Source organism: Pristiophorus japonicus, chromosome 12, assembly GCF_044704955.1.
Source record: "Pristiophorus japonicus isolate sPriJap1 chromosome 12, sPriJap1.hap1, whole genome shotgun sequence".
In the NCBI taxonomy this organism is placed as follows: domain Eukaryota; kingdom Metazoa; phylum Chordata; class Chondrichthyes; family Pristiophoridae; genus Pristiophorus; species Pristiophorus japonicus.
The window spans coordinates 140,079,509-140,106,056 of record NC_091988.1 but is presented as its reverse complement, the minus strand read 5'-3'; the positions used below and the strand labels follow the sequence as shown (position 1 = coordinate 140,106,056).

Below are 26,548 nucleotides of genomic sequence, written 5' to 3'. Positions count from 1 at the left end.
TATTTACAAAAGAATCTTCAAAGTCAGATACTCCACACCAAACAAACACTCCGTAACTTATACAGCTTTATATTTGGCAAACCATTTTCTACTCAGCACAGCTACAGCAGTAATAAGACAAAAATTCAGCTGGATAATTTAGGAATTTCTCACACACACGATTAACCATTTACCTTTTGCAGGGAGACTAATTTCACCAAAATGTTGCTTACTTACACGGAAGGTTTCCCCCTCTTTAGTGAGCGTAAGATATAGAAAGAGTTTGCTTAATCTGACAGCTGTACTATACAAAGCTACCAATGACATTTTCTATTTATAGATGAAACTTACTCCATTTATTAACAAGTTCAACCCACAACATCAAGTGCCAAGTAGAGAGTTCTATTGAAGGCCTAGATACTTTATGCTATGTGAAGATAAAAAGACCTTATCGGCAGCAACAGGCCATAATTAAGCTGTGTTTCCTCCACAGAATAACTCATTGGCATTCACTTAAAATTATATATTTTTTAAATTGTTAAGTTAATGTTAAATTTAAAGATAAACCCATTATGAAAGAAAATAACATATAAAGAATAAAATAAATATATCTTAGGCATTCTTGTTTGTTGTATTTGAGAAATACTTAGTCAATTTTATCTATTTGATTTGATAAATTGGGCCTAATATATAATTTATTTGCATAAATCATTATTTGCATGTTCAGGTATGCTTCAGCTGGCTGTGGATTTGTTCAACAATAACATGCTGGGGGATAGATTAATAAATTACCATCTTATAAATGCAGAGACCAAGTGAGAAGCTCCAGTGATTTTAGTGTAACCCTTCCACAAGTGGCACTGCTTAAGTGCACGTAATAATAGCAATAAAAGCACAATGGTTTAATTACACACAGAATATAAAAACATATTAAATAATTTGTTGGTAAACCTTTTCTAATTGCAGGTTGAATCTGTTAATCAATATAATGCGTCTATATATACACATGTTAAAATACATTGGCAGATTATGATGTCAATAACAATTAATACTCAAATATCATTAGATTCTGCTGATTTTTGCCTGCTTACAACTTTCTGTATTGCACATGAAATAAGAACCAATAATCTGAATGCAAAAAAGCATGACCTATTATATAGAAGTACTGAATTCAGAAACAAAATTCATATCTTGATAGCCAGGATATTATTATTAGATTCGTTCCAGGGTGTTCCTCACAAAGTGATAGAAAGGCCTTTAGCCAGAAAGTTCCTCTCGTAGCACCTTGTTCCTGCGGACCTCAGCTGCATGCCTTTCCTGTCACACAAAATGCATAAATGATCAAAGACAAAATACCTGAAAAAATAGTTTTAAAAATGTAAGTTGCATCTTCATTGGCATCAGTTCGGACTAGTTCCAACAAAATGCTTCCAGGAGACAAACCTGGAATTAGGATGGACAAGTCTTTTTCATTTTTGTGCAGTTGACAGATATTCTGATTTGTTTGACAATCCGAAGAAGAGGTTATAAAAAATGATACAGATGAGCCTCACTCTTCCCAACCTCCTGAGATGAAGCACTCAATTTCAACAACAACAACTTCCATGACGTGTTCTATCCTGTAGGTTTTTAAAATGAGCTTTGTGGATTCCAAGAGGTTTTTAGATTTCTGTCCATCTTGGGCCTTGTAGGCCAGGCACCACAAGGTTTTGAGAATGCTGTATTCTATGATTTTCTATATTTATTGATCTGCTGGCACATTATTTTGGTTTCTATTTACAATTTTGAAACATCTGTTTTTCTGAAACTGTCCGTTGAAAGTCGGAATAGGGATTACCAGAAACATATTAATATTCGCAGGGGGTTCCCAGGAGGTCCATGTAAGTTGGGGCTCCCCAAAATGGGTCAATATTTAACTGGGGACTCCTCACAGAAAACGTTGGAAACCACCATCAGCTGACAATCCGAAGAAGGGCTTATAAAAAATGATACAGGTGAGCTTCACTCTTCCCAACAAATTCATCCAATGTGAACAAGTTTATTTGAATTGCACAGTAAACTGGCACTCTCTAATTGGGTTGCTATCAACAAAGACATAAACAAAATTATTTATAAAAAATAACTTCCTTTTAGTGTATAGGTAATACAGGTATTTTACTCATCATTAAACAATATTATATGAGACAAAACTATTTAGTAAAGCATAAATGTAACAGTTTGAGAAAACATAACTTTTTTTGTTTGTTAACTGTTGTCCATTTCACTGCAGCCTGTTTGTTAATTCAGGTGTGTGAACTGCGCAGTGTGGAACTGACAGACCAGGAATGAAGAAAACAAAATGGTGGGTGTATTGGGGTATAAATTTGTCTGGGGTGGTATCGTGATATGGGCAATGGCGAATCAGCAGCCCATTTTGCACTCCGCTCACTTATCTTTTCCCTTGTCTTCAGATTACAGGCAGGCCTCTAAATAAGCAAGCACCACCCAGCTGAAACAGGCACAAGGTTGCTCAAATATGCAAATCGGGGTCCTACACCACTTGTCGGACCCTAGCTGCAAAATGTAGATACAAATGAGTGGAAGATGCGATGTGCATACTCCGTCTAGTTCTACCAGGCATTGACTGTCCTAACCAGGGGCTCCTGGAGGCCACTCATAAAAAGGCCCAGCAACTTTTGAGTTTTTATTTTTGTGAATCCAGGAGAAGCAGGAGTGCTCTTCTGGCTCACAAAATAACTGCAGCCCATTTAAGGTCCTCCCCAGGATTGCCTCCTCCCTCACTTCAATGTTGGAGCCGGCTGATTTCCCACCTCTCCGTATAGTGACCACAGCTCACCAATGGCATTTAAATGAGGCCTAAAGCTGAATTTGGCTCGCATCTCAGGGCGGCATAAGAACATAATAAGAACATAAGAAATAGGAACAGGAATAGGCCATACGGCCCCTCAAGCCTGCTCCGCCATTTAATACGATCATGGCTGATCCGATCATGGACTCGGGTCCACTTCCCTGCCTGCTCCCCTTAACCCCTTATTCCTTTATCGATTAAGAAACTATCTATTTCAGTCTTAAATGTATTCAATGTCCCAGCTTCCACAGCTCTCTGAGGCAGCGAATTCCACAGATTCACAACCCTTTGAGAGAAGAAATTTCTCCTCATCTCTGTTTTAAATGGGCGGTCCCCTTATTCTAAGATTGTGCCTTCTAGTTCTAGTCTCGCCCATCAGTGGAAACATCCTCCCTGCATCCACCTTGTCAAGCCCCCTCATAACCTTATACGTCTCGATAAGATCACCTCTCATTCTTCTGAATTCCAATGAGTAGAGGCCCAACCTACTCAACCTTTCCTCATAAATCAACCCCTCATCCCCGGAATCAACTGAGTGAATCTTCGCTGAACTGCCTCCAAAGTAAATATATCCTTTTGGGAAAAGATCAGTAAGCGGAATGCAAAATAGGCTGCTAATTCGCCATTGCCCGTATCGCGATACCACCCCAGACAAATTTATAGAGTGAGTGGGCAAAAATTTGGCAGATGGAGTATAATGTTGGAAAGTGTGAGGTCATGCACTTTGGCAGAAAAAAAATCAAAGAGCAAGTTATTATTTAAATGGAGAAAGATTGCAAAGTGCCACAGTACAGCGGGATCTGGGGGTACTTGTGCATGAAACACAAAATGATAGTATGCAGGTACAGCAAGTGATCAGGAAGACCAATGGTATTTGGCCTTTATTGCAAAGGGGATGGAGTACAAAAGCAGCATGCAGAGTGAGCGCTTCACTGATTTTGCACCCATTTTAGGCGCAAGCTGAATTTCTCTCCCTGTATTTCTGTAACTCATAGGGCCGATTATGCAAAGCTTGGGGTCAGTAATACTCAGTGAATTAGTTGCTAGCTCCCCACACTATAATGTACTGAATCATGTGGCCTGCTATGTCCTCTGTTTGTCAAATGTGCTATAATGCTCCCTGAGGTATGCTACATACCTCGGGAGCCAACTGTCAACAAGGGCAAACATCGACGACGAGGTCCATCACCGCCTTCAGTGTGCCAGTACAGGCTTCGGGCGCCTGAGGAAGAGAATGTTTGAAGACCAGGACCTCAAATCCGGCACCAAGTTCATGGTCTACAGGGCAGTGGTGATACCCACCCTCCTATTTGGCTCAGAGACATGGACTATGTACAGCAGACACCTCAAAACACTGGAGAAGTACCGACGCTGCCTCCACAAGATTCTGCAAATCCATTGGCAGGATAGGCGCACCAACACCAGTGTTCTCACTCAGGCCAACATCCCCAGCATCGAAACACTGACCACGCTCGATCAGCTCTGCTGGATGGGCCACGGCGTCTGCATGCCTGACACGAGACTCCCAAAACAAGTGCTCTACTCGGAGCTCCTACATGGCAAGCGAGCCCCAGGTGGGCAGAGAAAACAATACAAGGACACCCTCAAAGCCTCCTTGAAAAAATGTAACATCCCCACCAACACTTGGGAATCCCTGGCCCAAGACCGCCCAAAGTGGAGGAAAAGCATCCAGGAAGGCACTGAACACCTCGAGTCTCTTCGCCGAGAGCAAGCTGATGCCAAGCATAGACAGCGGAAGTAGCACGCAAGAACCCAGGCCCCCCCCACCCACCTGTTCCTTCAACCACCGTCTGCCCCACCTGTGACAAAGACTATAGATCCCACATTGGACTCTTCAGTCACCTGAGAACTCATTTTCAGTGTGGAAGCAAGTCATCTTCGACTCCGAGGGATTGCCTATGATGATGATGAATGCTCCCTGCAGCACCTTAGCACTTAGCGCCACCATGCACTAGGGTCATTATGGCTTCATTTTTAATAGAAATTATGGGTGCTCCCCATAATGCAGTTGGAATGCATGAGCACCACGACTGATGTAGTGCCTGTTTGTAATGCCACATTGCAGAAGAAATCTCCACAAACATATCTACAATGTTGCTACATATAGCATGCAAATGTGTGGCAAGGAGTTCTTCAGTTTCAAATCTATTCAATGGGTAACACAACTCATAACTCGCAATAACTAGATTTAAACACATATTTAATAACTCAGCATTATGTATTAAATTAATGTCATTAGAATATTGTCAAATATCATTTTATCTGAACATGTTAGTTTTTGCATATTTTTTGCAATAGGTATATAATTTGTTGAAGAAAGTGGAAACCTGCTAACATCAGATTATGGATAAAAAATTGGACCTTGTCACATCCATTTTAGAGACGGAAAACGAGTGCTATGAAAGCCAATTTTGGGGACCAACATCCCGTGGCAAATTACGCCTGAGAGACACATGACCCGATATTGGGTTGGACAATTATTCAGGCGTCCCCGATGGCTGCCTGAAACGGGCATCAGGTTTCTTGCATATGTAAATGAGCAATCTAATAACTGTTTTAGGCCCCTGTTTGAGGCAAGCGGCCCGATATTTTGCCCAAATAATATTAATGAGGCCCTCAGCCCAATTTTGAGCTAACCTCAGGCTACTTGGTTGGGATGTGCCCTCTGTGCACAACACCCATTTCAGGCCTGCAAAAGGGTCGAAAGGAAATACAACCCCTATATGTTCGTAGTTCACTTGTTCCAATGGAACATTTCCGAGCCACATACTATTCAATGTTTCTCAGAGTGGCGTTCATGATGTAAATAACAATTTAAATACATTACATCGCTTTGTACAGTTGAAATGTATTTTTCACTGTAATTATGCAAATCACCAGAAGTAAAGAATAATCAAGTTTTTTATCAACACTTTCATTGGAGGTTACTGTAAACAAGGTTTTAAAGGGACAGTAGGTATTGCCACAATTAAATTTACAAAATTTATTACAACATTTAGAAACAAAGGAAGGTGCAATAATATTATCATGTCACCATTCATGCCCACTCCATAAACCTATATTTTGATCTTAGTTTCAATAGATAGCAATGAAGATCCTGATTATGGCAGATATTAGAGGTCATTTGGAAGGGCAGTGAAAAGTGGGGCAGCATTATCGGTTCTTCTTCCCCAACATGATGAGAGGAAGCCATCTGTGAAAGCATAAATCTGAGGTCTACTCTGCACTGTTTGGATTCACCAAATCAACACAGGTCTAAACTAAAATCTGCCTATCACAGCCCACCAGAAACCCCAACTTACCTAAAAAGCCTTTCCCCTGTATAGATGCCGAATAAATAGCGATGAGAGTGGTCAATTTTCTGTTACTTTATTATGAAGGATTACAATCAGTTTGGGTTAACTCACTTTTCGAAGTACTAAAATATAATTTCAAAGAAGTGAAATACTTGCCTTCTCACGAAGACGATCCTTGACGGCAGCTATATGAGCATTGCGATTTTCATTACAAATTTCCATCTTCTGATTTAACTTCCTTTCAGTAGTTCTGCTGAAGTCACAGTTATCCACAATCGCCCTGTGTAGAACGATGCGCCTATGTTGATGCTTTTCTGCAAGTTGCTGCAGAAGCTGCATCTCTTGGGACTGTAAATCCACAGAATCATAAGAGTTATGCTGATGTGAATGGGATTTCAAAAAATATCTTCTTATTATGTTCAACATAAACTGTTTCCAGTGGTGATGGGGGGGGGGGGAGGGGACCCGGGAGGGGACGGACGGTAACCAGAGGACACAGATTTAAGGGATTTTGCTCTGTCAAAAGCAAGAGAGGGAAGATGAGGAGAATTTTTTTTCACGCAGCAATTTGTTATGATCTGGAATGCATTGCTTGAAAGGGTAGTGGAAGCAGATTCAATAGTAACTTTCAAAAGGGAACTGGACATATACCTGAAGGGGACACTTTTAAGGGCTATGGGGAAAGAGCAGGGGAGTGGGACTAATTGGATAGCTTTTTCAAAGAGCCGGCACAGGCACGATGGGCAGAATGGCCTCCTTCTACGCTGTAACATTCTATGGACAGTATTGTAGAGGTGTGACATTTTTTGACGAAACTGTGACTACAATTGGGACAGATTGACTTTCAAATCCACATGTCTGTGCGATACTGGAGACTTAATAATAACATTATCTATGGGGGAGGGGGGGGGAATGTTCAACTTGCCACCCGCACATAAAACTGGCATTGCCGTTTACCTTTCTCCTGTCCTCAGCAGCCTCCAGCTGGTTCTGGAGTTCCTCCAAAGAGATTTCCTTCTTCTTTGGTGAGATAGGTTGTTCGGGTGACAAATCAGTGGTTTGGGGCTTCAGAATCACTTCAAACGCTTGTCCAGATGCACACTTGTTAATTGATTTCACTTCCATATCTAAAGGAAGAAGAGAAGTTAAAGAGTACAGGGTACTGCCAGCGAATTGATGCATGAAGTAAGAGTTAAACTCAAGTTTCCTATTCCTTCAGAAATTATCAACAATAGCTATTAAAGCATGGTCCAGGATGAAACATTCCTACATTAAGTGTAAAGCTACTGTTTTGTTCTGTTCTTTGTTATTGATAAATAAGAATTTGGGGTTTGTTTTTAGAATGTTACATTTTTTGTTTTTCTCTTTTATGTGGATAGCTAGGGAAAAAGTGTACAATGGGGGTTCTTTCATAAGTCAGCCATAACTTTAATGGAAGAGCCGTGGAAACCCCGGAAAAATGGTTGTTAATGCCGTTGCTTTGGAGTTTCCACAGCTCTGCAACTGAAGTTACAATAGACAAGCAGGATGTCCCCCATGCAGGTTCATCCCAATATATTTTATGGGATAACAGAAATAAAATGACTACTTGTTATCATACTTCCTGGAGCCATTTTTAAAAAACACCTTTTAAATGAAGAGAATGGTGTTGCTGGCTTCCGTGCTGTCTCTGGGCCAGACACAGTGACAGGCATGATTCTGAGTCTATTCCTTCTCACCGGTGTCTGGTTGATGGGGAAAAGGAACATATGTAACTGCAGTGTCCTCAGTTAGTGTTGTTTAAAAGTGAGAGACCTGTGATCCAAATGCAGCACAAACAACTTATGTAATTATTTTTAAGCGGTTGGAGGAAGATCCAGTTGTCGTGGTCTACGTGGGTACCAATGACATAGGTAGAACAAAGAAAGAGGTTCTGCTGAGGGATTATGAGCAGCTAGGGGCCAAATTAAAAAGCAGAACTACAAAAGGTAATAATCTCTGGATTACTATCTGAGCCACAAGCAAATTTGCATAAGGTAAATAAGAGAGAGTTAAACACGTAGCTCAAGGAATGGTGTGGGAGAAATGGGTTTTGGTTCGTGGGACACTGGCACCAGTACTGGGAGCTGTTCTATGGGGATGGGCTCCACTTAGACCGTGCTGGGACTAGGGTCCTGGCGAATCGAATAACTAGGGCTGTAGAGAGGGCTTTAAGCTAATTAATGGGGGGCAGGGTTCAGTTGAATGGAAATTTAAAAAGTCAAAGAATAAGGAGAAGGCAATAGAACAGGGTAGCACTGGGGGAAATGAAAACCAGAGCGTGACAGGAAGGAACAGAATGTATAAACATAATGGTGAATCAGAAAGTGGGGTCAAAGCAGGAAAAAATGGTAAAAATTTTTTTTTAAAGCTCTTTACCTGAATGCACGCAGCAAACAAAATAGATGAGTTGACGACACAAATAGATACACATGGGTATGATCTGATAGCCATTACAGAGACGTGGTTGCAAGGTGACCAAGGCTGGGAATTAAATATTCAGGGGTATTTGACAATTCGGAAGGACAGACAGAAAGGAAATGGAGGTGGGGTAGTTCTGTTAATAAAGGATGAGATCAGTGCATAGTGAGAAACGATTTTGGCTCAGAAGATCAAGATGTTGAATCAGTTTGGAGATAAGGAATAATAAGGGGAAAAAGTCACTGGTGGGCGTAGTCTGTAGGCCCCCTAACAGTAGCTACATTGTTGGATGGAGTATAAATCAAGAAATAATGGAGGCTTGTAAAAAAGGAATGGCAATAATCATGGGCGATTTTAACCTTCATATTGATTGGACAAAGCAAATTGGCCAGGGTAGCCCTGAGGAGGAGTTCATAGAGTATATCTGGGATAGTTTCCTTGAACAGTACGTTGCAGAACCAACCAGGGAGCAGGCTATCTTAGATCTGGTACTTATGCAATGAGACAGGATTAATAATCGATCTACAAGTAAAGGATCCTCTAGGAATGAGTGACCATAACATGGTTGAATTTCAAATTCAGTTGGTAAGAAAGTTGGATCTCAAACCAGTGTCCTAAGCTTAAATTAAGGAGACTACAAAGGCATAACGGCAGAGTTGGCTAAAGTGGACTGGAAAAATATATTAAAGTGTGGGATGGTTGATGGGCATTTAAGGAGATATTTCATAACTCTCAACAAAAATATAATGTAAAAGAAGGGATAACCATCTGTGGCTAACTAAGGAAACAAGGGATGATATCAAATTGAAAACAAGGGCATACAATGTGGCCAAGACTAGTGGGAGGCCAGAGGATTGGGAAACTTTTAAAAGCCAGTAAAGAATGACTAAAAAAATAATAAAGAGAGGGAAGATAGATTAGGAAAGTAAACTAGCACAAAATATAAAAACAGATAGTAAGAGTTTCTACAGGTAAATAAAAAGGAAAAGAGTGGCTAAAGTAGATGTTGGTCCCTTAGAGGATGAGACTGGGGAATTGACAATCAGGAACAGGGAAATGGCAGAGACTTTGAACAAATATTTTTTATCGGTCTTCACAGTAGAAAACACTAAAAACATCCCAATAATGGATAATCAAGCGGCTATATCACTGAAGAATTAGTACTCGGGAAAATAATGGGACTAAAGGCCGACATGTCCCTTGGAACTTTTGGCTTGCATCCCAAGGTACTAAAAGAAGTGGCAGCAGAGATAGTGCATGCATTGGTTGTAATCTAACAAAATTCCCTGGATTCTGGGGAGGTCCCAACAGATTGGAAAACCGCAAGTGTAACGGCCCATTTAAAAAAAGAGGCAGACAGAAAGCAGGAAACTATAACAGGTTAACCTAACATCTGTCATTGGGAAAATGCTGGAGTCCATTATTAAGGAAGCAGTAGCAGGACATTTGGAAAAGCATAATTCAATCAAGCAGAGTCAGCATAGTTTTATGAAAGGGAAATCATATTTGACAAATTTGCTGGAGTTCTTTGAGGATGTAACGAGCAGTGTGGATAAAGGGGAACCAGTAGATGTGGTCTATTTGGATTTCCAGAAGGCATTCGATAAGGTGCCATATAAAAGGTTACTGCACAAGATAAAAGTTCATGGGATTGTAGGTAATATATTAGCATGGATAGAGGATTGACTAACTAATAGGAAACAGAGAGTCAGGATAAACGGGTCTTTTTCCAGTTGGCAAACAGTAACTAGTGGAGAGCCACAGGGATCGGTGCTGGGGCCTCAACTATTTACAATCTATATTAATGACTTGGATGAAGGGTGTAATTTAGCCAAATTTGCTGATGATACAAAGGTTGTTGGGAAAGCAAATTGTGAGGAGAACACAAAAAATCTGTAAAGGGATATAGACAGGCTAAGTGAATGGGCAAAACATTTGCAGATAGAGTACAATGTGGGAAAATGTGAGGTTATCCACTTTGGCAGAAAAAATAGAAAAGCAAATTATAATTTAAATGGAGGAAAATTGCTGCAGTACAGAGGAACCTGGGGATCCTTGTGCATGAAACACAAAAAGTTAGTATGCAGGTACAGGAAGTAATCAGGAAGGCAAATGGAATGTTGGTCTTTATTGCAAGGGGGGATAGAGTATAAAAGCTGCGACAACTGTACAGGGTATTGGTGAGGCCACACCTAGAGTACTGCATACAGTTTTGGTCTCCGTATTTAAGGAAGGATATACTTGCATTGGAGGTTGTTCAGAGAAGGTTCACGAGGTTGATTCCGGAGATAAAGGGGTTGACTTATGAAGATAGGTTGGGCCTATACACATTGGATTTCAGAAGAATGTAAGGTGATATCGAAACATATAAAATAATGAGGGGGCTCGACAAGGTGGATGCAGAGAGGATATTCCACTCATAGGGGAAACCAAAACTAGGGGGCATAGTCTCAGAATAAGGGGCCGCCCATTTAAAACTGAGATGAGGAGGAATTTCTTCTCTCAGAGAGTTGTAAATCTGTGGAATTCTCTACCCCAGAGAGATGTGGAAGCTGGGTCACTGAATATATTTAAGGCAGAGATAGACAGATTTTTGAGCGCTAAGGGAATAAAGTGTTATGGGGAGTGGGCAGGGAAGTGGAGCTGAGTCCATGATCAGATCAGTCATGATCTTAATAAATGGTGGAGCAGGCTCGAGGGGTCGAATTGTCTACTCCTGCTCCTATTTCTTATGTTCTTATGTTCTTATGCTTATCAGTTTTTAAATTGACTCTTTGCTGATTAATGACATTGATTGTAGAAGCTATGTTACAATAAAATTCTTCGATGTGTAGAGACATTTCACAACACTTATGAGCCGAAATTGCCCCTTCTTTAAGGCCCGTTACCGCCTCTAAGAGTTACGGGGTAGTAAGACCTTACCAACCGGGGACAGATGGCAAGGCCGACCCATGTGCAATTGTCCCGGCGGGAATGGGTTTCCACTGCGCCCCGTGTTTCGGCCCCGCCTGGTGCTCCGACACATTGTCGGCCACACCCCTTACCGTCCGGCTTCAACCCCTTTTCTGCCCTGCGGGGGAAATTGCCCTGTGGGAGCGCAGCCATCACTGGTCTGTGCACCTGACAGCCTCACGAGACGGGAAGCTGCTAGTGATTGTGCGGTGCGTCCACTCTTGAAGGGGAGGGCATATTGCCGCGTCCGCCATTTTGTTTTAATTGTCAGCCGACACCTGAGTTGACCCGACAATGGTGCCTGCTGTTTCGGCCAGGCCGCCAACAGGCAGCCCGGCACCCCCTCTTGGATGCCGGGCCACTGGCCCAGCCGAACCCCTCTCTGGCAGCCCAGTGGGCTGCACTGATGCCTCACTAGGCCTCACAGCGTCCCTCCCCTTTAAGTGAAGGGGAAGGATGTTGCGACTTGCCAATGCGCCACGACAAGTCCACGTCGCGCTGACGTCATCACCGCCACACTGATGTGGTTAGAGTGGTGGTGATGGACAGCATCCCGATACTGGCCCGATACCGCCTCCAACAGCGCCTAAAAGAGTTTGGAAGGTGGTTTCTTGAACTAACAGCCGAATTTCCCGCCTCTTCCCTCCGACTCCCGCCGGGCGCTAAATTTGTGGCTCATTCAAAATGCCATCCCCAATTTCTCACTGAGGGCAATTTCGGGCCCTTAAACTTTAGCTTATCAGTGAAATAACTTTTTAGATTCAATTTACTTGTTGTTCTTTACTCATTGAGAATCTATTTTTTAAATTTGTCATTATTCCCATTTAAACTGAATCTAAAAGATCCATTATACGTATAGGGCATATAAATAGAAAGTTGCAGAAATTTCTTGAGCAAAGCAGTAGCACTTCAAATCCCCATATCACGGGATGTGGAAGCTCCCCCAATGGTTCGGTGGGTACTTGAGCCATACAGATCAGAAAGGATCCAAATTAAATCCCCAACTTATGCTGAGTTAGCTGATCTTAGTCAGAGCAGCAGTAGAGGGGCGTGAAATGGCCTCACTGCCTCTTGGTTCAGGAGTGGGAAATCAATCAGAGTTCCCACCCCAGCAGCAGGCAGTACGTTTGTGAGGATATCAGCTGAGAATGGGACTGGACCGGAGTGATACTCCTCTGACATTCATTATTAAGTGTTATACATGAAAATGGTAATTTGGTGGAACTAATGGAGAACAAATGGCACAGGTAGAACTGCACAACGGGAAGGAGTTAAACCCTTCATGAGAGAAGGGAATGATGGAACATTGGTGAGAAAAAGAAATGGATGTGGGTTTGTGCCTGTACACTAAATGCCACAATTTCTGCTTCCAAGTACCTGGGTAGAACTGCACCCGCTGGGGAAGCATTACAACATTGCACGCACGCAGCCCGTGATTAGCTGTCCATTAAGGGTAGAATCCATAGCATGCAGGTGCCATTTGTCTTCAAATCCAGTCTTATGACAGTTGGATCAGCCCTGGAATACAGGTGTATGGGTGGGCGTGTGGATGTGGTGCTGTCTGCTGGTGTGGTAAGGTGCATCAGGAGTCATAGTTATTGGCCTTGTGTAGATGGGGAGGAGAAAGGTCTGAGTGATTAGAACATAGGGCGAGGAAAGTAAAGGGTAAGTTAGTGATGATTTGTGAATTACTACATTTTTAAAGTGTTTTATGTGCAAAAGATTTTTTCTCGGGGCATACAAGGGGTGGAGGAAGAACTGTCATGCCACAGAATTTCATTTTGATCGAATGTGTTTGCTGGTTTTAGTGACTAATTCAATGAGAAATGATGCTACAGGGTTAATTCTGAGATCTAATCATCACATTCCTGGTACTTTCAGTCTAAAGGGACAATGGTCTCTCAGATCTGATTAAATGATGTTCTGTGATGTGATTGCTTGAAGGCCAGTGGGCTTTGCTTGTGTGATCTGACATGATGCACAATACTACGTTCACCCAGGCAATATTTTTAATAACTTGGAATTTTCTGGTAACAATTTTCCATATAGTTCATCAATAAACCAGTATTTTTGAATTGTACAACATTTGTAGTCCATGTCACACATTTCTAACTATTGTGAATTTGGAAATGAATAATTGTACAAATGTTAAAACTGGCTGGAGGTTCAGATAGATAAAACAACAGCGGTTATTACGTATCACATTATCTTGTTCAGTAAATATAATATTTACAGCATAATTACACAATCTAAAGATATTTACAGACAGCCACCGATAGATTACATAAAGGCATTACTCACCACCAAATTTGCTGATTGTGTTGGGATGCGGTTGTGAGTAGAAACAAGAGCAGATCAGTGAGAGCATTGATAGCTCCTTCATTTTTTCCTTGTAGGCTTCAAAAAATAGAAAAGATATTTATGATTAAAATTGCATTTTACATGAACTTTACAACAAGAGCATTACATAATTTTTCCAGTTGGGGTTCACGCAAATGGACATCAGTTTGATAAGACTTGTTAAGAGCTTCAATGAAAACCCCAAGATTTTGTTGGGTGACCTGGTGGTCCCTTATGTTGCACTGGATACAAAGAAACCCAAGTTCCTGCTACAGCCTCAATTAAATGACATGCTTATATTGGTGGTATTGGCTGCTTCATCAAGTGCAGCATTAAGCAGAGGTGAGGTGCTCAAAATTGCAGTTGCTCGTCAGTGCTCTTTAGAAACATAGAAACATAGAAAATAGGTGCAGGAGTAGGCCATTCGGCCCTTCGAGCCTGCACCACCATTCAATATGATCATGGCTGATCATGCATTTCAGTACCTCATTCCTGCTTTCTCTCCATACCCCTTGATCCTTTTAGCCAAAAGGGCCACATCTAACTCCCTTTTGAATATATCGAACGAACTGGCCTCAACAACTTTCTGTGGTAGAGAATCCACATGCCCACAATTCAGTGAAGATGTTTCTCCTCATCTCGGTCCTAAATGGCTTACCTCTTATCCTTAGACTGTGACCTCTGGTTCTGGACTTCCCCAACATCGGGAACATTCTTCCTGCATCTAACCTGCCAATCCCGTCAGAATTTTATATGTTTCTATGAGAGCCCCGCTCATTCTTCTAAATGCCATTGAATACAAGCCTAGTCGATCCAGTCTTTCTTCATATGTCAGTCCTGCCATCCCGGGAATGAGTCTGGTGAACCTTCACTGCACTCCCTTAATAGCAAGAACGCCCTTCCTCAGATTAGGAGACCAAAACTATACACAATATTCAAGGTGTGGCCTTACCATTCTGTATAACTGTAGTAAGACCTCTCTGCTCCTATACTCAAATCCTCTCGCTATGAAGGCCAACATGCCATTTGCCTTCACCGCCTGTATACCAACCTTCAATGACTGATGTATCATGACAACCAGGTCTCGTTGCACCTCCTCCTATACCAATCTGTCACCATTCAGATAATAATCAGCCCTCCTGTTTTTGCCACCAAAGTGGATAACCTCACATTTATCCACATTATACCGTATCTGCCATGTATTTTCCCACTCACCTAACCTGTCCAAGTCACCCTGCAGCCTCTTAGCATCCTCAACACAGCTCACACTGCCACCCAGCTTAGTGTCATCTGCAAACTTGGGAGACATTACATTCAATTCCTTCGTCTAAATCATTAATGTATATTGTAAATAGCTGGGGTCCCAGCACTGAACCTTGTGGTATCCTACTAATCACTGCCTGCTATTCTGAAAAGGACCTGTTTATTCCTACTCTCTGCTTCCTGTCTGCCAACCAGTTCTCAATCCACGTCAGTCCCCCAATACCATGTGCTTTAATTGTGCACTCTAATCGCTTATGTGGGACCTTGTCAAAAGCCTTTTGAAAGTCTAAATACACCACATCCATTGGCTCCCCCTTGTCCACTCCACTAGTCACATCCTCAAATAATTCTAGAAGATTTGTCAAGCATGATTTCCCCTTCATAAATCCACGCTGACTTGGACCGATCCTGTCACTGCTTTCCAAATGCGCTGCCATTACATCTTAAATAATTGATTCCAACATTATCCCCACCACCGATGTCAGGCTAACCAGTCTATAATTCTCTGTTTTCTCTCTCCCTCCTTTTTTAAAAAGTGATGTTACATTAGCTACCCTCCAGTCCATAGGAACTGATCCAGAGTCTATAGAATGTTGGAAAATGACCACCAACGCATCCACTATTTCTAGGGCCACTTCCTTAAGTACACTGGGATGCAGACCATCAGGCCCTGGGGATTTATCTGCCTTCAATCCCATCAATTTCCCTAACACAATTTGCTGACTAATAAGGATTTCCTTTAGTTCCTCCTTCTTGCGAGACCCTTGTTCTCCTAGTATTTCCAGAAGGTTATTTGTGTCTTCCTTAGTGAAGACAGAACCAAAGTATTTGTTCAATTAGTCTGCCATTTCTTTGTTCCCCATTATAAATTCACCTGATTCTTTCTGCAACACATTTGTCTTCACTAAGCTTTATTAACATCTCAGAGCTACATTGATGGAGAGTATAGAGACATTCAGATACATTCACTCACCTCTCAACAAAATCACAAGATAATTATAGAAGAGCAAGGCCGTTTGGCTCATCATAGTTCGTCCATCCAGAATTACCCTAAAATCCTCTCATTGCAGCATCCAATTATTTCTTAAATGATTCCAAAGTTTTTGTCTCTGTTTCTCTATGCATGAGCCTATTCCATATATTGATCACTCTTTGGGGCCAAAATTCAGGATCTCAAAGAGACTCATTAATGCCCGTTTGCGGCGGCCATTCCTAAAAATCGAATGGCCGCCGCTTTGGGGTCAACAGGCCGACCCAACCTAAATTCAGGTCGGGAATTTTTCGGCCTGGACCCCCCTCCCACCCAAGTAGATGCACCGCCAATTTCAAATAAAATAAATACTTGCCTATCCATTTTCAGCTCCATCCATCAATCCCCCGCCGACCCATTTTTAGCCAGTCAGCCTGGCTTTGAGTCTAGGGCCCACCCCATTATGATCCATTTCCTGTAGGTCTTTGAAAAAAATTTAAAGTCCTGAAAATGGGTCCACTCACCGCACCAACGGTGAGCACCAGTTAAAAACTCAAAGGTTTGCCAGCTTTCTGGCCCACCTGAATTTCAGCCCTTTTTGTATCAAGATGGAATTTCCTGATATCAGTCCTAATTTGCCTTTTATTCTTCTGAATCTGTGTCACTTCTTCTACTCATGTAAAGTAATTGCCAGATTTACTTTTTCCATACTGTTTACTATCTTATCCACCTCTATGAGATTACTTCAGATGCCCCCTTTCAAGGCTGAAGAGACCAGAGGGTAAAATTACTACCAATCTCTTGCCGTAACTTTAGAGAAAGATTGGAGGAAACTAATGTAGCAATGACATAAATGGATGGGAATTCTCTCTGGAAATTTTACCAGCAACTCTTTCTACTCATAACTTGACCTATGACACTAATGTTCAGTCCTGTGGCTCTTCTCTGATCTGCCTCCAATGGTTGACTACCTTTAGTGAACAGATGTGGACACTGCATATAAGATGTGCTCTGACCAGACCAGTCTGCAGTTTGATTATGACTACACTATTTTGGCTATATAGTTCTCAACATTCTGTTTGGCTACATTGATTGCTGCTTCATAGACACTGTGGATGCCACAAAGGGGAGAAAATATACTTAAAAATATTAGTATTCTTCTAAAAATGTAATTCTATATGATCTTCAAAGTATAATTGTAGGGGGAGCTATTCACTGCCTGTCAACTGAACAGATGCTAATACGTTGCCGGTATCTGAGAAAAATCATACTATTAAGAATAATTATAATACATGTTATTTATGTGGGACTATCTGTATAAAAGAAAGCCAGTTGGAATACAGCTGACAAATTACATCTTCCGTTTTCTATCTGACAAAGCAGAATTATTTTCTGAGTCATTACGTGTAGTAACATTCAAAAGGTTAACAGCATGTAAGCACAGATATATGATTTTTTTATATATATACATGCATGGATTTATTTTTTGAAAAAACATTTAGCCAATTTCCTTTTACTTCTATGGTAAGTTTATTTTTAAAACAACTGAAACACTATTTCAGGGGTAAGATCGTATAAGATGAAAAATGATATGCCGGGGATATCTGCAGGCCCCAGGCCATATATGCAGCTCAGACAACTGCCTGAGCTTGCTCTGGGTCAGGAGGATAGAGCTTTGTCATCTGCGGCAAAGACACTTGCAGCCTATAAGGGTGGCGCTGCCAATGGTTGGCAAAGTCATCACCGTCCACAATTATTACGATTATAGTTAATTCCTGACTAACAGTGTCCACATATGAATCAAATAGACCACTGATACATTGGTCAACATGGCCAGCACTTTCAGCTCCCTTCCCACTGAATAGCATGACATGTGGTGCAGGCTCGAAGGGCCGAGTGGCCTACTCCTGCACCTATTTTCTGTGACTGTCCAATGTCACTGCAATGTTGCATTTCCAAAAGTATGGAGGGTGATGACTAATGCCTACCATTTGTTCAACCTGAAGTCCAGCCTGTGTTTCAGTAAGTGACCAGATTTGTATTTCAATGCTTTGATGTGTGAAGCCCATACAACATATGAGTGTGCCAAGGATTTCAATTGTATGTAGCATTTTAACTATTTGCTTTTCTGATTTATGGGTGTGTATGAGATGCAGTGACAGAGCTGAAGTGTCTTCTTGGCTCAGTTGTTTGTGTTGTGTCCTTACACACTACAGCAAATCAACACGAGGCACATACTGGAGACAAGGTCACTCTGTGACCTGTACCTTTATTCACAGGACCAAGAAGTGATGACCCTGCGTGGGACCTCCCTTTATATACCTGGATGACCAGGTGAGGAGTGTCTCCCACAAGTTCACCCCCTGTGGTCAAGGTGTGCATTTCTCAGGTATATACAGTGTACAGTGTTGTTACATAAAGGTTACAGTTATGTGAAGGTTACAAACATGACATCACCTCCCCCCAACGTCTTTGGATCAAAGATTGAGTCTTTCAGGCGGTCGACGCTCTCTCGTGGAGTGCCGCAGTTGGGGCTCTGGTTGTTGAGCCTTGGCATACTGTCTTTGTCACCTGTGGTGATTCCGGCTCGTCCGGGCTGGCCGCAGGGACTGTGCATGCTGCTGACAGGTCACGTTGCTCGTTCTTTGGCAGTGGTGTGGCAGCATCTCATGATGTTCCTCAGGTTCCTCAGTGTCCATGCTGAACCTTTTTTTGACTTGGTCCAGATGCTTGCGGCATATCTGCCCATTGTTGAGTTTGATCACTATGACCCTATTCCTTTCTTTACCAATTACAGTACCCCCGAGCTACTTGGGCCCCACAGCATGATGAAGAACAAATACAGGGTCATCGATTTCTATCCATCTCCCCTTTGAGTTATGGTCGTGGCACTCATTTTGGGACAGGCGCTTGCCCTCAACAATGTCTGACAATACTGGATGAATGAGGGACAGCCGAGTTTTAAGTGTACGTTTCATGAGTAGCTCCGCTGGCGGTACTCCCATGAGCGAGTGCGGTCGGGACCTGTAGGCCAGCAGGAGGCGTGATAGACGGTATTGAAGGGAGGGTCCTTGAATCCGGATTATGCCTTGCTTTATGATTTGGACTGCACGTTCCGCCTGGCCATTGGAAACCGGCTTGAACTGCGCTGTCCTGACATGTTTGATGCCATTACCTGACATGAACTCCCGGAATTTATAGCTAATGAAACACGGGCCGTTGTCGCTAACTAGGAGGTCTGGCAAGCCGTGGGTCGCAAAGACCACACGCAGACTCTCCACAGTGGTGGATGTCGTGCACGAATTCAATATGATGCACTCGATCCATTTCGAGTATGCATCAACAACAATGAGGAATATTTTTCCCTTGAACGGGCCCGCGTAGTCTACATGAATACGTGACCATGGCTTGGTGGACCAGGGCCACGGGCTGACTGGGGCCTCCCTGGGGGCATTACCCAGCTGGGCACACGTCCTGCACCTGCGAACACAGTGTTCCAGGTCTGCATCAATTCCCGGCCACCATACATGTGACCGGGCAATGGCCTTCATTAGCACAATGCCTGGTGCTTGCTGTGGAGTTCCCTGATGAATGTTTCCCTTCCCTTCTGGGGCATGACTACCCGGCTGCCCCATAGTAGGCAGTCGGCTTGGATGGAGAGTTCATCCATCCGTCTGTGCAACTGTCTGATCTCCTCAGGGCATGCTCCGTGTGCGGGTGCCCAATCCCCAGTCAGGACACATTTCTTAATCAGAGAAAGGAGGGGATCTCTGTTTGTCCAGGTTATGATCTGGTGGGCTGTGATGGGGGAGCCTGCGCTGTCAAAGGCATCGACAGCCATGACCATCTCCACGCTTTGCTCCACTGCCCCCTCAATGGTGGCCAGTGGAAGCCTGCTGAGCACGTCAGCGCAATTTTCGGTGCCTGGCTGGTGCCGTATGGTGCAGTCATATGCAGCCAGCATGAGAGCCCATCGCTGTATGCGAGCTGACGCATTGGTATTGACAGATTTGCTGTCGGACAACAGGGATGTTAACGGCTTGTGATCCATTTCTAACTCGAACCTTCTCCAAAAAGGTACTGGTGCATCTTTTTCACCCCGTAGACACATGCAAGTGCCTCCTTTTCAACCATCCCATACCCCCTTTCTGCTTGAGAGAGCGACCTGGAGGCATAAGCCACAGGTTGGATATGGCCCTCATCATTACTCTGCTGCAACACGCACCCAACCCCATAGGATGATGCGTCGCATGTCAAAACCAATTTCTTACAGGGGTTGTCAGGGTCAACAGCTTATTAGATCAAAGCAGGTTCTGCGCCCGAGTGAAAGCCCGTTCCTGACAGTCCCCCCAAAACCAATCGCAACCCTTATGCAGGAGCACATGTGACGGCTCCAACAATGTTCGGCAGAAAGTTCCCGAAATAGTTCAATAATCCAAGAAATGAACGCAACTTCGATGTGTTGCCAGGCCTGGGCGCGCGACGGATCGCCTCCGTTTTGGCTTCGGTAGGCCGGATCCCGTCTGTGGCAACCCGCCTGCCCAAAAACTCAACCTCTGGTACCAAAAACACACACTTGGACTTCTTTAGTCGCAGGCCTATCCGGTCCAGTCGGCGTAGCACCTCCTCCATGTTGTGGAGATGTTCCTCGGTGTCTCGACCCGTGATAAGGATGTCGTCCTGAAATACGATTGTTCTAGGGATGGATTTGAGCAAGCTTTCCATGTTCCTCTAAAAGATAGTGGCTGCTGAACGAATGCCAAATGGACACCTGTTGTCGACAAACAGCCCCTTGTGCGTGGTGATGGTGGTCAGTAGCTTGGATTCTTCGGCCAGTTCCTGGGTCATGTAGGCCGAAGTGAGGTCCAACTTGTTGAACAGCTTGCCGCCTGCCAGCGTGGCAAAAAGATCGTCCACTCTCAGAAGCGGGTATTGGTCCTGAAGGGACACTCGGGTGCGAGGAGGTCTTTCATCAGCGCGTACATCTTAGGTCCACAGCTGGTCAGTAGATGCACCCTCCGCTTGTCAGCCGCTGCCGCTCCCAGCCAGTCCTTCATGACAAAACTCTGCTGGAGCCTCTCAACGGAATCGTCCCAATCCTCACCAACACAGTACCGTTCCTCCGTGCTACCAGTGGCCATTCTCAGAGTCGTTGATTCTCGTTTCTCGTCGCCAAATATTGTGTCCTTACACACTACAGCAAATCAACACGAGGCACATACTGGAGACAAGGTCACTCTGTATCTGTACCTTTATTCACAGGACCAAGAAGTGATGACTCTGCGTGGGACCTCCCTTTATATACCTGGATGACCAGGTGAGGAGTGTCTCCCACAGTTCACCCCCTGTGGTCAAGGTGTGCATTTCTCAGCTGTATGCAGTGTACAGTGTTGTTACATAAAGGTTACAGTTATATGAAAGTTACAAACAGGACAGTTTGCCCTTCCACCATCAATCAGAATGTTTGTTGTGGGCTCGAAGCCCCAAGACAGATTTGAACACATAATCAAACTGACACTTCAATGCATTGCTGCATCGTCAACATTGCCATCTTTGAGATGAGAAGTTAACCTGACATCCTGCTTGCCTGTGGATGCCACAAAGGGGAGAAGCAATGATGTAAAAGATCCCATGATATTCAAAAAAGAACAGAAGAATTTAACATGGATTATTTGGTCATTCATTCATTTGCTTTTTTTGGGACCTTACTATGCATTTTTACCAAAGATTGTTCAATCAACTCTTATGGGAGAAGAACTGCTCTAGTTGTTATGTGTGGCAGAATCATAAACACATTCTTTTTTGAAAACATTTAAAATGTTACTACACATATTGACCAGAGCAGTTCTTCTACTTACCAGAGTTCTACTTCCAGAGGTTTATATTTTTAAATATACCAACTAGATGTTTAAATATTGCTAAAGACAAGATAACTGAACTGCAATAATGAGCCTGTAGCAAATTGGAATTAAGGGCAGCAGTTTGACTGAAAGACCTCTCTTACTTTCAAGTTACTTGTTTCAAGTTGCCTCTTAGTAAAGCTTGGATATCCATTAATTCAATTATAACTATAATAGTTAAAGGATTCCAATTGGCTGAGAATAAGTCCGATATCATATGGTTGTTTGGCTCAGCCTCAACTCTTCATTTTTCCAAGTTAGATTTTCTCTGTTTTGCTGATGTGAGTGGGTCACTGTGCAGTACAAATAAAGCTACAAAATGATTGGGGGAGAAACTGGGTGCATTGCGCCTCCTATGGGAGATGCAAATGCCTTTGCGACTGGGTGCAGCGCTGAAACGACTCCTGCCATATTCTGCAAGAGTTTAGCGACGGTGCTACGGCATTGCGCCCAGATCTCCTGGTGCTCGGGGATCGTAATGTCATCGGCGTGCGCATCGCCCCAGTAGAGCCCCGGACCCGAAATTCACTCCGGCCCCTGCAGCATCACCGGGCGAAAGCACCGACAGTGGCAGGAGGTGTGGATCAGGTGGCCGGCTGCTAGCGGGCCGATGATTAATGGCGAGGTGACTGAGGTAAGTAAAAAAAAAAACATATCTTTCTTGTTTTTTTTGCGGGTTCCTGCCAGCGATCGTTCAGCCCGGCACTCCGCTAGTGTGCCAGGCTTGTCGCGCGTGTTCGCCGCTCCCTTGATGGTCCAGGTCGGTCCCCTTTCATATTGCAGAGCCTGCAGCGATGGCCCTTCACTTTAAGGGAGGGAAGGAGCCTTTGTATGCGGCAGGGCTGCATGGCCCAGCACTGCTGAGGTCTCTGTCCCGCCTGCTTCCATTTGCGCTCCACGAAGGAAGTGCAGTGCTTGAGTTAGCTCTCCACTTCCTTCTTGGAGAGCAAACAGGGACTTTTTTTAAAGTTTGAAATCGTTAGCACTAACTTCCCAAATTAAAAAAAAATTAGTCCACAAATGGGGCGACAGTGAATTTCTCCCCATTGTATCCGACGTGAAATGGACTTCTAAAAAGAGTGCAACACCAGTTTGTTTATTTGTGTGTTGCTTTTTCTTTATTTTTGCTCCCCAGGAACTACTATTTATCCTAGATCCTTGTCTTTGCTTCACAAACAATACCAGTTCCTTCAAGTCTACTTGTTTCATTCCCCTTCTGCAGCTTGCTGTTTCTTTGGCTCTTTGTTAGTTTCTGCCTCTGCCTCGAATGTGACTGATTTCAAAAGGAACCACACTACGACAGGTACACGGAGCACGCAGCACATAGAGAGCAAGTAGGAAGAGATAAAAGGGACAAGATAGAAAAACAGAACTGATGGAGAAGGGAGGCAATGGGAAACATGTTGAAATACTAACGGAGATAAATGTCAAGGAGGGGAAAATGAAAACATAAAAGCAAAGGAGAATCAAGAAAAAAATAGAAAAACAGAAACGAAAAGCAGAACAATTAACAGTGGAAATACAAAAATAATAATACAGAGGAGAAAGCAATCTGAGATTGTTCTTGATACATCCTTACTACACAGTATAAATGCACACGAGGCCCATGCTTGAGAGAAGGTCAGTCTGTGACCTGTCCTTTATTCCTTAGCACTCAAGTGATGAAGGTGGGTGGAGCTTCCCCTTTTATACCTGAAGGTCCAGGTTAGGAGTGTCTCCCACTTAGTGGTCAGTGTTCTCACGGTGTACAACTTAGGTCAGTTTATACATGGGTTACAATGCTGGTTGAATACATGACAGTTCTTCACCCCCAATTGTTTTGAAAACAGCAAACCATCATCTTGTGATGGGGGACCCAGTGGCATACAGAGACATAGGAAGACCGATGGCGCCCAAATTCATATATTTTGGCTGTATCTCTGAGCATTATTGTAATTCTGTGTAAAATTCAGTCACCTCTCCATTGAAAATTGACTGCTTTAAATGTTGGAGGAAATATGTGTAAGTTTATTCCCATTGCTGATGCTCGAAGCTCTTGTAACTCTACTTAAAAAGATGACAGGAAATATGTGACACTTTCAAAAACCACCATCTGAACCCGGTGATTATGTAAAGCTGTCTGGGAATCTGTTCGAAACATTTAATGCACTAGAGGCCCTTGGATGCCTTAAATTGAAAGATTAAAGCTGACTAATTTATGCCTGTCTCCAAGAGGCCATGATAATCTTGAACATATACTTTAAATATTTATATATATAGGTTTATTTTTCCTCTCAATTCTTTAGTTGAAGTTTGTAGCTTCTGACTGTGACTGAAGAATTTCCCAAAGTACCAGTACAGTTGAGGAGAGACTGGATCAACTGCGACTTTATACACTGGAGTTTAGAAGGATGAGAGGGGATCTTGTAGAAACGTATAAGATTCTGATGGGACGGGACAGGTTAGATGCGGGAAGAATGTTCCCGATGTTGGGGAAGTCCAGAACCAGGGGACACAGTCTTAGGATACGGGGTAGGCCATTTAGGACTGAGATGAGGAGAAACTTCTTCACTCAGAGAGTTGTTAATCTGTGGAATTCCCTGCCGCAGAGAGTTGTTGAGGCCAGTTCATTGGATATATTCAAGAGGGAGTTAGATATAGCCCTTACGGATAAAGGGATCAAAGGGTATGGAGAGAAAGCAGAAAAGGTGTACTGAGGAGAATGATCAGCCATGATCTTATTGAATGGTGGTGCAGGCTCGAAGGGCCGAATGGCCTGCTCCTGCATCTATTTTCTTTGTTTCTATGTTTCTCTGCCAATTTTTACCATTTGGCACAAGAGCATTTTTCAAATAGAAAATGCAACATGGTCTTGACACATGGTACGAAGAGAGTGTTTTAAGGAAAAAAAACAGTAAAAGGGAATATTATTTGAATGGGGAGAAATTACAACATGCTGCGGTGCAGAGGGACCTGGGGGTCCTTGTGCATGAAACTCTTTTGAGTTTACCTGCGAAAACATAAAACATGTATCCGTGCCACCCGACCTGGATGACACACACTAGACATTTACAAGGCCCTTTTTTGTTTTTTTTGTTTTTTTTTTTGTGGTTTTTTTTTTTTTTGGGCACTAAAATCAAATTTTTCCTTTTTTCCAGTGCCCCCTATAAAAGGAGAGGGGGACACTAAAAGCACCGGCAATTAAAACAAATTAAACTTAAAAAACGTAAAATCAAATTAAAATTTGGTTGCCGGGCGTGATGATGCACTCCAGTCCCTCCGGTGCCCACCTCTCGCGGAAGGCCGCGAGCGTACCGGTGGACACCGCGTGCTCCATCTCCAAGGACACCCTGGACCGGATGTAAGAGCGGAAGAGAGGCAGGCAGTCAGGTTGAACGACCCCCTCGACCGCCCGCTGCCTGGACCGGCTGATGGCACCCTTGGCCGTGCCCAGGAGCAGTCCTACGAGGAGGCCTTCGGACCTACCCGCTCCCCTCCGCACAGGGTGCCCAAAGATCAGGAGAGTGGGACTGAAGTGCAGCCAGAATTTCAGGAGCAGCCCCTTCAAATAGTGGAACAGGGGCTGCAACCTTGTGCATTCAATAAAAACATGGAACACGGACTCCTCCAGACTCCTTGTGCATGAATCCCAAAAAGTTAGTTTGCAGGTGCAGCAGGTAATCAGGAAGGCGAATGGAATGTTGGCCTTCATTGCGAGAGGGATGGAGTACAAAAGCAGGGAGGTCCTGCTGCAACTGTACAGGGTATTGGTGAGGCCGCACCTGGAGTACTGCGTGCAGTTTTGGTCACCTTACTTAAGGAAGGATATACTAGCTTTGGAGGGGGTACAGAGACGATTCACTAGGCTGATTCTCGAGATGAGGGGGTTACCTTATGATGATAGATTGAGTCTTTACTCGTTGGAGTTCAGAAGGATGAGGGGTGATCTTATAGAAACATTTAAAATAATGAAAGGGATAGTCAAGATAGAGGCAGAGAGGTTGTTTCCACTGGTCAGGGAGACTAGAACTAGAGGGCACAGCCTCAAAATACGGGGGAGCCAAATTAAAACCGAGTTAAGAAGGAATTTCTTCTCCCAGAGGGTTGTGAATCTGTGGAATTCTCTGCCCAGGGAAGCAGTTGAGGCTAGCTCATTGAATGTATTCCAATCACAGATAGATAGATTTTTAACCAATAAGGGAATTAAGGGTTATGGGAAGCGGGCAGGTAAGTGGAGCTGAGTCCACTGCCAGATCAGCCATGATCTTGTTGAGTGGCGGAGCAGGCTCGAGGGGCTAGATGGCCTACTCCTGTTCCTAATTCTTATGTTCTTATGTTCTTATGTAATGGCTGACTCTTGCATTCATTATTATAGTTGCAACAGCAGTCAGGAAATGACATAAAAGAAAAAAATCCACAAAATTAAAATTAAAATTAAAAAAGTATATATTATGGGGGACAAGAAAGGGATCCAGCAGGATTATATTTTTCCTAAAATGTATTTGTGTTGGCCAAAATACCAAATGGAGAAAAAAATCAGCATTATCAGGAATTCACAAGA

The 26,548-nt window shown here is 43.3% G+C and overlaps 1 protein-coding gene across 1 annotated transcript; it reads right to left on the bottom strand.

The window, feature by feature from the left end:
- Positions 1-1,236: 1,236 nt before the first annotated feature.
- On the bottom strand, positions 1,237-13,944 carry LOC139276999 (stathmin-3-like). Its single transcript, XM_070895001.1, has 4 exons — positions 13,837-13,944; positions 7,102-7,271; positions 6,301-6,492; positions 1,237-1,296 (listed from the first exon to the last, which is right to left on the bottom strand). The coding sequence occupies exons 1-4, from the start codon at positions 13,916-13,918 to the stop codon at positions 1,237-1,239; spliced, it is 504 nt and encodes a 167-aa protein (XP_070751102.1). The 5' UTR covers positions 13,919-13,944.
- Positions 13,945-26,548: the final 12,604 nt, after the last annotated feature.